The 12,069-nt window shown below is 37.8% G+C and overlaps 1 protein-coding gene across 15 annotated transcripts in view; it reads left to right on the forward strand.

Annotated features, from left to right (window-relative positions):
- INPP4B (inositol polyphosphate-4-phosphatase type II B) overlaps window positions 1-12,069 on the forward strand; it is a 266,205-nt gene that overhangs the window by 70,007 nt on the left and 184,129 nt on the right. For 8 of the 15 annotated variants that reach the window (XR_012580530.1, XM_074541856.1, XM_014270698.3 and 5 more), the window contains 2 exons: window positions 6,316-6,525; window positions 8,146-8,190. The exons of 1 other annotated variant lie outside the window; for it this stretch is intronic. Coding sequence is in view for 12 of the 14 variants with exons in the window: in XM_074541856.1 (XP_074397957.1) it covers window positions 6,435-6,525; window positions 8,146-8,190 (136 nt within the window). In the remaining 2 variants the exon portion in view is untranslated. Of the gene's footprint in view, window positions 1-6,274; window positions 6,526-8,145; window positions 8,191-12,069 lie in introns of all 15 variants that reach the window. 6 more of the 15 variants (XM_026796517.2, XM_026796516.2, XM_074541857.1 and 3 more) reach the window with 3 other exon arrangements.

The raw sequence follows: 12,069 nt of genomic DNA on the forward strand, positions 1-12,069 counted from the left end.
TGACTATAAGAGCTGAATGTTTCCCATGGACTCTCAAACTGAGGCTTTCTAATTGTGCCCTCAGTGAGTCCAGTTCATTCATAGAATTCCCAGCTTTTGAGTATTAATACACTTATGTCAGTTCCCTTCTGGCACTGGTGTTCCAGTGCTTGAACACTTCAGGCTGCCTGTGGAGAAAAAGGAGCCTGTGGATATGTGTGGAGGAAGAAATAAGCTTGTACCTTCCAAAACCAAGCTTTGAAGGTTGATGGTGTTTCAGTAGGAGCCATTCTGTGCATCCTCTAAAAACATATTAAAGGGGGACATAGGAGACAGTGCAGGAGACTCTGGGTAAAAAGAGCCAGCAAATGATGATGAATTCCTGGGGCATGACCAAACAAGATAGGGGAAAAGACAAGACAGGGAGAGGAGAAATGTATTTCAGGCTTGGCAGTTTTCCTATGCTGGACAGCAAGATGACAGCCTAGCTGATGATTTGTTGGATGGAAATAGAAAGCCATACTATTATGAGGTATTAGAACAAAACTGAAGACAAATGAAGATGATATACAGTGTACAGAATGAGGATAAAATACTAAAAGAAGTGAAATAATAGTCCATGTACTGTAGGGTAGAATGAAATTCAGAAGACAAAAGGGGGTAGAAAAGCCAAACTCAGGAACTAGGAAGAGAGGCCTTTTATCAGTAGGGGTTTTGACCATGAAAAGCTAGTTGGGTTGTCATAAGATTAGATCCATTGGCTATTGGGAGCCAAATAAAGCTATAGAATGTGTATCTGTGATTTTAAAGGATGCAGATGAAATGCAGGCTAGGAGGACATACCTGCTCACAATGTCAAATTTCTTGTGGAACTGATGGAGGACAGTTGTGCCACAGCACATGGCAGAAGCTCCAAGAAAGAGGCTGTGAGATTTAACTTGTGGTAAAAGGACATTTTCTTCATCTTGCAAGCTTCAATTTGGAACTATGAAGGGGGATTGGAGAGAGCCTTTGTCCTGTTGTCTCCATGTGTCTCTGACTGGTGGATTGAATCCTAGGAGCCGCAAAAGTGAGAAATGGAGACTGACGGGGATATTGAGGAAGAGAACATGATGTGGAGCAGTGGAGTAAGCATGGAGGGAAAAATAAGGACATGTTCCTGCAACCTCTAGTGATTGTGGAGCTGCTGATTACCTCAGGGCACTGTGGTCTCTGAAACAGGTGGGCTGTACAGAAGTCAGACAAAGTAGATAATCCTGCCAGGGCTTCTAGTCGAGTGCTTGGAAGGTTTCCAAGTGGACCGTGGAAGGAAAGAGAAGGATTTGTTAGATGAACTTTGACTCTGCATGTGGCTGATGGCTTTATGTGCCCTGGGAACTGCTCACCATTAGCAGGACAGGGTGGTCTTTGGGTCACTGTTGTGCTTCCCTGAAATGGGGCAGTAGGAGCTCTGTGACTTGGTGTTCAAACTGACCCCAGGAACAGTCTGAAGGTGACCACTATGTTGCACAGAGCTTCGTGCATGTAAAACTCTGCTTCCTTTCCTCCACGTGATGCTGCACAATGCAAAATTGGGAATGTCCCCAAGGAAAAACCAGATGTGAGAGACAGCATGCAGGCACTGCCTTCTCTTGATCTGTAAATCTCTTCTGTCATTCAGGAAGAGAGATTCCTGCAAGGCTGTATTGCTTCACTGTGTGTGGTCCCTTAGTGAGAGTTAGGGAGGTAAGAGCTGGAACATCTAGGTAGGGCTGGCAAGGAGGGTGGCAGGGAGCAAAGGAAGAAAACAGAGATCTTCTTACATGGTCAGTCATCTGAATCATATTAGATGAATTTCACAAATCAGGAAAATAATAAAAAAGGGGCCTGTATGTTGGAATGCCCCTAAGACAGCAAGCATTCCCTTTTGCCATTTGTAGTATGCAAGCCACTTGAACTTGGAGACTTTTGTTTTAATTGTGGTGGCTTAGAAAGACAGGTCAGGATCATTCCCTATTTTGGAGATGCAATAAGTGAGGCATATGCAAAGGTTTCTGTTGCAGATCTAGGCAGAGCAAGAAGATCTCTGAATCCTGCCTTTTTAAGGCAGACTGATGGTACAGCCAGAGATACGAACTGTTTCCATTCAGCAAAAGCAGTCCCCTGCTTTGCAAAGGCCCCCCCTTGGAATTTCCAGTGAATGCTGCAGTGTATTTGTTCAGGCATCTTGAGATATCAACGTTTGTGTGGTTTGCATTGCTTCCAGTATAGATGTGGCATTTAACGAAAGGGTATAAGCAGTGTGGAAGGTGACAGGTACGAGAAGAAACTGTTCTACTGCAGTAGTCAGCCTGGGGCGTCATGCTGTATTCATTTCAAATACTCTCTTAGTGAGGCTCTGTAGGGACTTAAATGGAGCTTATAATAGTAACTTATGTAAGTTTATTCCAACATTGCAAAATTAAAAAAAAAATAATCACTGAAGATAAAAATTTTAATTAAGTTCTTTATCTTTGATTGAAAATGTAACTTGCAAAGAAAGATTACCATGCCATCATGAGTAACCATGGGATGATTTCATCACTACTAATTTGAACATGAAATGCATCAGCATATAGAATTCAGACAGCTTTGTGAATTAAAAGCCTCTGATGTCTGTATTAGAAATATCCTGCGGTTATAATTTATGTATCAAAGCTTTCATTCTACTTTTGTTACAGCATATGGTGGTTAGCTGTGATGGTGCTTTATATTTTACAGTGTCAGTGACTCACTGATATTCTTAACGCTTTTCCTCTGCTGAGTGAGCAGCTGAGCTGAGAATTGCTTTTTTGCTGCTGTGTGTGAAAAGAGACAGACAACCTTTGACCTTTTAGAACTCTCTTACTTTGCACGTTAGCATGGGGGGAAAAATAGTGATCCTTTAAAAAAGTCAAGGCTTTCATTGTGGATATTGACCATGGGCTTTGTACATTTTACTAATTTGAATTATCCCAGTAATTTCGTCTGTCTTGTTCAACATTTGTCATGCTTAAACTCTCATGAAGGAAAATATAGCAAGCCAAAGAGAGTCAGTCTTCCTGTCACCTTTAACTGTTTAGTAAAATAAACCAATAAAATCTTCTTTAAAAGAAAGGTTAATAACAAGTGAATAAGATGTAAAATCAAAGGGTTTTTCCAAAACTACTAGTGGTAACTCCTTTCAGCAGTAACAGTATGGCATAGGTGCTTGTGTTCTACAATAACTTGTTAGCAGCAAAGTATGAAGTGCTTTTGTCCACCTATGAAATACTACTGCATTTAGGTGTATTATTTATATTGTTATGGATTAATATCTCTTATTTAAATGTTAATATTTTAATAAAACATGGAGGAGCAATTTTTATTGAATTATTTATATAACTCTTCTGATATGTCTGCCATTTGTTTGAGGCCTTCATTACATTTGTGGGTCCATTAGTTTCATTTTGAGAAAGATTCATATTATTTTTTTTCTCTTTAACTTTCTCTTTTAACTTGGAATTAAATGTCTGAGCTTGTTAGGGACTACTGTATACAGCTGATTTAAAATAATAGTCAGCAACTATTTGAAGGAAAAGAGCATAGAGATTATGATCTTTCTTACATAAATAAACCTGTGTGCTCCTTTATTGCAACAGACTTTTTTACCAGTGTGTGTTTTTCATGTTGTGTTTCCTCTGGCAAGATGACTTTTGGTACACAAACCTTCCAGTACCTGAAGGTGGATCTTCGTACTGATACCTTCATTCTTACTGCAGAATGAAACTTTTTACATTTGCAGTGATGAGTACTTTCCAGGTTTTTCATATGCTTTTCAGAGTTAAACTTAGCTGTCAGAGTACTCCAAGGCACTAAATATAGCAGACTGTGGTTTCTGAAGTATAGTTTAGAATGAATTTCCGCATCTGAAAACTAGCACTAGATCAGAATTATGCCCACTCCTACTGCATTTCACTCTCCATTTCTGGTTCCATGCATATTAATGATGATTCAGTGTGCCTTTTGAGCTTGGCAGTCTGATTTTTACAGCTAAGAGGTAAATCTAAATAACATGATTTCCTGAATTGAAAAACATAGATTTCCTCCTAAAGCAGATGTTTTTTATCAAGCTAGTGGTAGGATATTTCAAGGCAAGATTACTGTTCCTATTTCCATTTAAAGATAATGGGCTAAAAGAAAAGAACACATTAGTATATTTGTATTTTGGCTGTTAAGTGTTGACTTGTTTCTCTGACAGCTTTTCTTTCACCTAAGGAATTTTGGATTCCAAACTTTTTATTAAAATTGTCTGTGCTTTTAAAGGTTGAATGGTACAAGCAGATGTTAACTTTGTGGTTTGTTTTTTGTGTGTGTGCATTTTGGTGGCTTTTTTTGTGTCTGGGTGGTTTCTTTTTTTATGGTTGTTCAGTTTTTAAAGTTTTGTTTGGTTGGTTCTTGTTTTATGTCTCTTTTTTTTTTAAATAAAGTTCATTAGTTAGTTTTGATCTTGATGCTGGTTTATTACATACCTTTCCTTTCAATTTTCCACTATTAGCTCCAAAATGCTATGAAATATGACTGACTTCAGACTCATTGATGTCAATGACAGGAGGAAGTAGAGCACTCTGCAGATGTAGACCTTATCAGGGCAACAGAAAAGTTACTAGCTCTCCTAAATACTGCTCTTTCTGAAGGTTATTCATGAAAGTGTGGTTCACATGGAGTACCAGATCCCAGGAGAGCTTACAGCTGACTCTCCTGTCTCTTCAGTCAGCTTGGTCAAACAGCAGAGCTCATCTTGGTGAGGTTTGGTCGCTCAAGCAAAGATCTTGTCTGAAAACAGGCTCTAATGAACATCTAAACATCTCTAAGATTTTGGATATTCTTCTCTCAAGAATTGAATACGTGTTTTTTCTGAGTCAGGGTTAAAGGCAAGCGTTTGAATCCTTTTTAGCTTTTTATCTGCCCCTGAAGCAGATGTTTCCAGTTTATCTTTCCAGTCTTTCCTCATAAGATCTATGGTCCAGCTGGTACATGTAATGTTACCCAGCATTTTCAGCAGCATCTGCAGCCACACAGTTGTATTTCCTTAGATCCACCCCAGACAAAAAGCTTGTCTGACCTCCACAGGGATTTGTACACAGTTTTTAGAGCCTTCCAGACTTGAGGTTTCATCTTTTATCCCCTCCATAACCATAAAAACAGAGGTTATTGTAACTGGCAGATGCTCAGTTTATGAAGTGCAAACAGGTTTAGAATAACATGTGTGCAAGTGCCCAAGGTTAGATACTCAAGGTAGTAAAATAAATTTAAGTTCACATTGTATGGAAAATAACTTTTCTATGTTGTTTGTATTTTCAAGCTAAGTATGAAAACCTTTCAGTGTTCTGTTTTGTCCAGTGATATGATATATGGCTGATTTAGCTCAGAATGATTTTCAGGCCCAATGAAATACCTCAATCCTTGTTAATACAATAGCACAGGTGTTTTATAGAGTTTTTTGTTTCTAAATTAGTTAGTAACTTGTTTAAAAAAAAATTGATTTTCTTTCTTTCTCAGTTTGCTCGTCTCGGTGTGTGTAGCCCTAAATGCCACATTGAATTTGTGGCTCTGTGAAGCTATCTATTCTACAGAATTTTAAATGTCTCCAAGGTGTTTTTTCTTCCTGCTCTAATCTTAATCAAATGAGCAGCCCTTGCTACTTACCTGGATTCCTTGGGAGCTTCAGTGTCTTCCCCCCCCCTTCTTCTTTTGTTCTCAGAAAATTTGATCATTAAACAATTAGACTTGAGGCAGAACAGCAAATGACACATGGATAATGGTGAGGTCTGAAGCTCCCACATATAACCTGTTGAGTCTTCACAGGGGAGTTATGTCATGCTAAATTATCTGCATGTGTTCCTGATTGTATTCTGGCAAGGATGAATGAGAGGCTGAGCATAATGGAGATCTTTAATAGAAGAGATGATGGACACATTAATTCTGGTGAATCCCACTCTCTGAGAGAACTGTGTCTGCTGCCCTAAATCAAATTCTTTGTCAAATTAGCTGCTCAGAGAGCTGCCTGGTAGGCTGCAGAATCTGTGCTGGAAAAGGATTTCCCATTTTGGGTTGATTTTGCCACCTAATTCAACCATCAGTTAACCAATCCTGGAACTACTCTGTGGATATGCTTAGCACTGCACCAGTTCTGAAGGAGCTGGGATTTGACCCCAGAGGTAGATGGGGCTGCATGGTTCTGTGACCATGAATACACGTGTGTATGTAGTGGTTTTGATTGTTTGTGAAATCAGTATTTCCATCACCCCTTTTCCAGGCACAGTCCCTAAGAGCTGCTTTCGTGCTTTCTGAGTGCAGAACCGGACCTTTGCCTCGAAGCTGCCTCAAAGCTGGGCTGTGAATCTTGTGCTGTGGCACTGGGAGAGGTGAACTCGGAAGATTGGCAGGATAAAATTCAGCAGCTCCGGAGGCTGGTCATGGAAATCAAAGAGGAGAGACCATCAGATGAAGCACGACAGTTTTTCCCTTCATCCCAGTTAGACAGTCTAGGAGAGCCCCAGTTTACCAGTAAGTGCATGTATTTTATGGAATGGTACCATAAAAGTGACCCAGTCTCTGTGGCAGTTCAGATAGTGTCACAAGCAGGGTACAAAATGCTGTTCAACTTCTTGCCTGTCAGAGTGCAGTTTAGAGGAAATAAACTGATGAAAATTGTCTTTCCATTTTTTCCCCAATATGTTTTGGTTTATGCACATAACCTTCAAGGGAACAAATGTGGGATTTCTGTGTTTCGAGTGGTTCTCTCTTACCTATTTTCTTCTAATAAGAATAAAAGCATTTTTTTCCTCTTTTATGTCCTACATGGATTACTGTTTAAAATATAGTCTGATAATGTTGATGAATGTACAAACCTTTAGTGATACTTGAACTACTATCACAGGTCTGTTCTATGTGATGTAAAAGCAGTCTGAGGATTTGAATGCAAGTACCTGCTGAGTTGTATTTGGTGGTGCACTGCAGTCAGAAGGCTGTATTTCAGTTGCCCAGTCACTTAATGCTATAGCCAGCATTCATGAAGGTGTTTCAGGCCAATATGGCAGAGTTCAACTCAAATTTATTAAAGCTCCATTAAAAACAAGAAAACCAACAAACAAAAAGAAATCCTCTTTTTGTTTTCTTTTTGACCTATCTAAGCTCTGCAGCTGTAATTTTCCTCACACAGATGTGAATGAATAGCTGCACTAATGAGAACAGTGTGAATCTAGACTTAGCAGCATAATGTGTTTATGGAGCAGACATAGCTATAGTTTTGGGGTGATTTTTTTTTTGTTTGTAGGTTTTACAATTTTTTTAAAGCAAAAATCTTACTTGAGTTCATATACCAACTATAATCTTTCCCATCAGACCAATTGCTTCAATACTGACCAATAATGAATAATGCTTACTAGAGAATACAAAATGTCAAAAAGAGAGTTTAACTTGTACAAGTTCATTGAAACTAGTTGTGATCCAATTAGTTTGTGCGTCAGGTAAACACCAAAGTGTTATTCACCTATCCCTCCTTGCTTCCTACTTTTCTGTTGTTGCATCTCTGTGATTCACTCCTTTATTTTAGCATAAGAAAATATTGCCCTTTGCAATAGAACATAATTCCACAATGGATTAAACTGTTCCTGTCCCAGTTTTGTAAGAAGAGGAATTAATGTGTTTATTCTCCAACAAAAGAAGTTGGGCTCATTGCTATACAATTTGTGGATCAATAATGTGTTTATATTTTACTCTATTAACCTGATCTACCTACTTTCACTAAACATGGAGTTTGATTTAATGTGATGACATACCTACTTAAAAATTACTTATAAGACTTAATATTTTCCCAACTCATATATAGTCAGCCACTGTGACTGGAAATCTTACGAGTAACACAGCCAGGAAAACCTGTTTTTTTACCCTAGTTTCCTTTCCCAGCAGCAGAAAGTTTCCATTAAGAAGGAAGTCTTCTTCAAAAGTAGCCTTTTTTCAGGCAGGTATTTCATCCAAGTTTGCTTTGACCATGAGTTTCTAACATAGAATGTTACTTCAGTGGCAATGGCAGTAGTTATAGGCATGTCAAAGTTTTGCTGTGTATTAATTTGATTTCCATGTCTTGCCTTTTATCTCTAATATTTTTTTTCTTGACCTTTTAAGGTATTCAGAGAATTGCAAATGAGCCAAAGCTGGAGTTCAGTCTTGGTAAGATACAATTTTGAATTTTTGAAATTATAATGGCCTGTGTGTGAAAAGTTTTTATGTATATAGTGCTATACAGTGTAGCATGTGACCTTTTTAAAAAATTGAAGGTCTAGATGGGAGAAGTGCCTGTGTGTGCCTTTTGAAACACTGATTTTAGATTCTTAATTGGTTGGAATGGCTAAAGGTTATTGAATTCTCGAGTGCTATGCTGCTCCACCAGGGTGAAAATCTGCCCAATAGCTTTGTGAATGTAGCTTTTGAAATACTACTTAGTTGGAAAAAGACATTTAATTTGAAGTTTTTGAAACAATATCCAGATAAAAGGACTGTTGCTTTAGAACAAACTTTAATCTAAATGTGATGTTATTTGGTAGTGTGGAGGCAATGTAAATATTTACCTGACTTTGCCATTTTATACTTAGTAATACTTAGTGTACTTTAAAATTGTATATGAGAATTATATATTGTTATAGCATGTAGCAGAATTGTTTTGGGATGGATTCTATCAGCTCAAGCTTCCCCTTCCATTTAGAAGTACAAAATAATTGAGATTGCTCAGTAAGTCAAGCAATCTAATTGAATAATGGTATATTTGTAGTACAAGACCAAGGAGCACAATATGTCAGCTCAAACTGTGCAAAGCAAGCTTGGCTACTTTTCGCTATTCTTTCAGTGCAAAAGCTTTGAAGCCTTTGAAATAGTAAGTGAAATAATTATTTGCTGTAGAAGCACTGAACACAGAAATTCTGTGTGGGAAATAAGAACATTGGTTAGTGGCTCCACTCGCCTCGGGTCTTTGCCAACTGAAATGATCCTGTGATTACTCCCTGCTCCTGTGTATGGGAAAAGAACACAGTCACAAATAGTGACTTTTCAAATTCTAAACTTGAACTAAAACTTGTCAAATTTGTTACAACATTTACATCCATATGACCTGTGAATATATATCTGATGTTGGGTAGCAGTACACTAAGACTTTTACTCAGTGTTATTCAGTATCTGTTAAAATTCACTCTGGTATAAAAACTTTTATAGCATCTGTTGCAAAAAACATTTAAGTGCAAGAGGGAGAGGGAAATACAGATAACTGTGAGCAGAATATTATATAAGTATCAATTAGACTGCTCTATTTGGAGAATTGAAATAGTATACAAACAACTGTCCTTCAGAAACTCCAAACGCAGCAAACATGAGTGATGTGGCTCCTGTGGTTCTGTTTTTGCTCCTTGCATTTTGGGGGCTTCTTTCCTGGCCTTGTCCTTGGAACTGGGTTACACTCAGCTTGTGTTTTGCTGCAGCTACACTGATTGAAAAGCTGACACCTTAAAACTGTGCCCTTTGAGGCAGACACAGTTCTATTTGATACAGCTATTTTTAGAATACCTTACATTTTATCTGTGTATTTTTTATCTCTATGTCTTTTAAAAATTAGGTAGTTATGGCATTGCAAAAAATTTTGTCGAGTAGGTTATGGGGTTTTTTCTGTATAGACTATTTCTGCAGAAATTGTTAAATGTTGCATGGAACAAAGGCCTCATTCTCTGTTGGTGGGAAATCACCATGTTATTTAATCGTTAAGAGCAGGTTTAACTTTTCTGTGCATTTCTATTTACATTTTATAGGTGATGTGACTGCAGAGCCAGTAATTGCAGCATTCCAGCAATAACAAACTCTCAGAATGACTCAGGTGTAGGGTAGGGGAGGGAGGAAGGTGCTACAGGCACTGACTGCAAATTAGATGAGCAGTGCTTCAGGAAAAGTTGCTTTCAGTGATAAATGTGCCCCAGCAGGCAGAAGTGTAAAAACAAAGTAAAGAGTTGTTTGGGCTTGTGCGGGATGGATCTCTGTTCACTCAGGGTCAGTGTTTGTGTTTTGCATTGGGCTGTTCCTAGTTGGCATTTATGTTCTGTGGTTTGTTCTGCAGCAATATTGATTGAGTTGTGATTTTATACACTGGATCCTGCTGCTGCTCAAGTAACAATTAGGAGTACCAGCATAAACCGCTTGATTTTGGCTGATAGTCCTGTCCAGAGTCCTAAGTCAGGAATATTTGGCAACACAGGCAGTTGTATAACGGTGATTCTTAGTGTCTTGAATCTTAAACAGTACTAAATATTTAAGCATAACACATTTGCATTAGGGGAATCCACCTTCAGTGACTGAACAGTCAATGAAATTCTTAGCAGTTATCCTTCTGACTGCAATATCAGCGTTCCCATGCCAACACTTTCCAGCTCCAGCAGCCCTGGTCACCAGCACTGTCATATTGTTCATATTCGTATTTGTTATGTAATCAATATTATTGTATTAGTTAAGTAGCATGCTTACACATATATATGCAAATAGGCATTTGCTTCTATCATTTGATATACAAATGTGTTGAAATACATTTAAAAAATTGTAACATCTCATAATTGTAGTTTAAGTCTCTTGTCACTTGTTGGTCAATGAATAACATTCAGAAGTGGAACTCCAGTAACTAAAACAACATATAGCTTTTAAATTATATTTGAGTGCTGCCAAATACATGAGTTTTATTTGGGGACATTATAACAAAGTGCTGCTGTTCAGTGTTGGAAGTTCTGATAACTGAAGCTTGAAATAATGATACTAAAATTCTTCCTAGAGTTTTGTATTTTGTTATGGTAGTTACCTTGCAGCATCCTATGTCCATAATACTCTGGAAAGCATTCCTTTCATATAATGTCTAAATATTGCCTTCTCTTATTTTATTTGAAAGTGTAATAAAGTGCTATCTTTTTTCTTTTTCCCTGAGGTTAAAGCAAAGAATAAACCTGTGTTCTGTATGCAGTTCCATGAAGCATTGGGAGGGAGGATGTGACAGCCTGTGCAGGGTGATGAGTAGAGAGGAGGAGCAGGGCAAAAGGAATGAACCCCAATACTGGGCCTGAATAACAAACCAGTGAAACTGATAAAAATCTTTCCCATGACTTTGAAGTGTGAGGTTTTAGATCTTACATATATGTTTATTTTGAAGCTGCTCTTCTTGGTTGCTTCTCCAAAATATCCCAGCCCTTGAGTCCCAGATCTAAATAAATATGTTGTGGATTCCTGACTTCAAAGTGGCTGTGCTACATCAATGTGTAGTATGTGAGCCCAGCTGATGTACAAGGTTATAGTTATGGGAGATAAATTACATTGTGCATTTTGAACACTATTGTGAGGTTTTCAAGAGCTTGTACTTTTATAAGGGTATTTGGTAGTGAACTGGCAAAGCAGCACAAGAAAATTGCAACAATTAGGAAAATGAGGGAACAGGGTAGAATGCATAGTTAGTGGTCAAGGTGCTCAAACACAAACTAGGTAATGAACATGGTGTTAATAGGGAGAAATAAATAAGAGGAAAAGAGAAAATAAGTTTGTTAGTTACTCTCTCAGTAACCAACACAATTTTAGTGGTTTTGCGTTTGTCTAATTGCTTGGATTTGCGAAGAGAGTGCAAGGGATATGATGGCTGTAGTATGGTAATAGTAACCAAAATAGCTGTATAGAAGAAATGTCTCTGCACATATTTTAGCATATTCAGGTGGTAATTTTTATGACAGCACCTGTCTGACATTTTCAAACGTGCCCTTTTTTTTTTTTTTTGCAAATATATTAGATCCATGAATTTTGATGGACTGTTCTATTGTTGAATGACCTCCAGGTGCTTTTCAAAGTGTAGAGTAATGTAAATCTTATGACAATGTTTTTACAAAATCTCACTAAATAGTGCACAAATCACAGAAAACTTGAGCAAGTATTTGAAAGAATTAAAATTAAAAATTTCTAGGTGATTTGTTTATTCTTTTCACCAAATTGATACAAAAGCAGTCTACCTGTAAATGCTGAAGTTTTTGTTCTCCATGATCGTATTTT

Source organism: Zonotrichia albicollis, chromosome 5 (genome assembly GCF_047830755.1).
Source record: "Zonotrichia albicollis isolate bZonAlb1 chromosome 5, bZonAlb1.hap1, whole genome shotgun sequence".
NCBI lineage: Eukaryota > Metazoa > Chordata > Aves > Passeriformes > Passerellidae > Zonotrichia > Zonotrichia albicollis.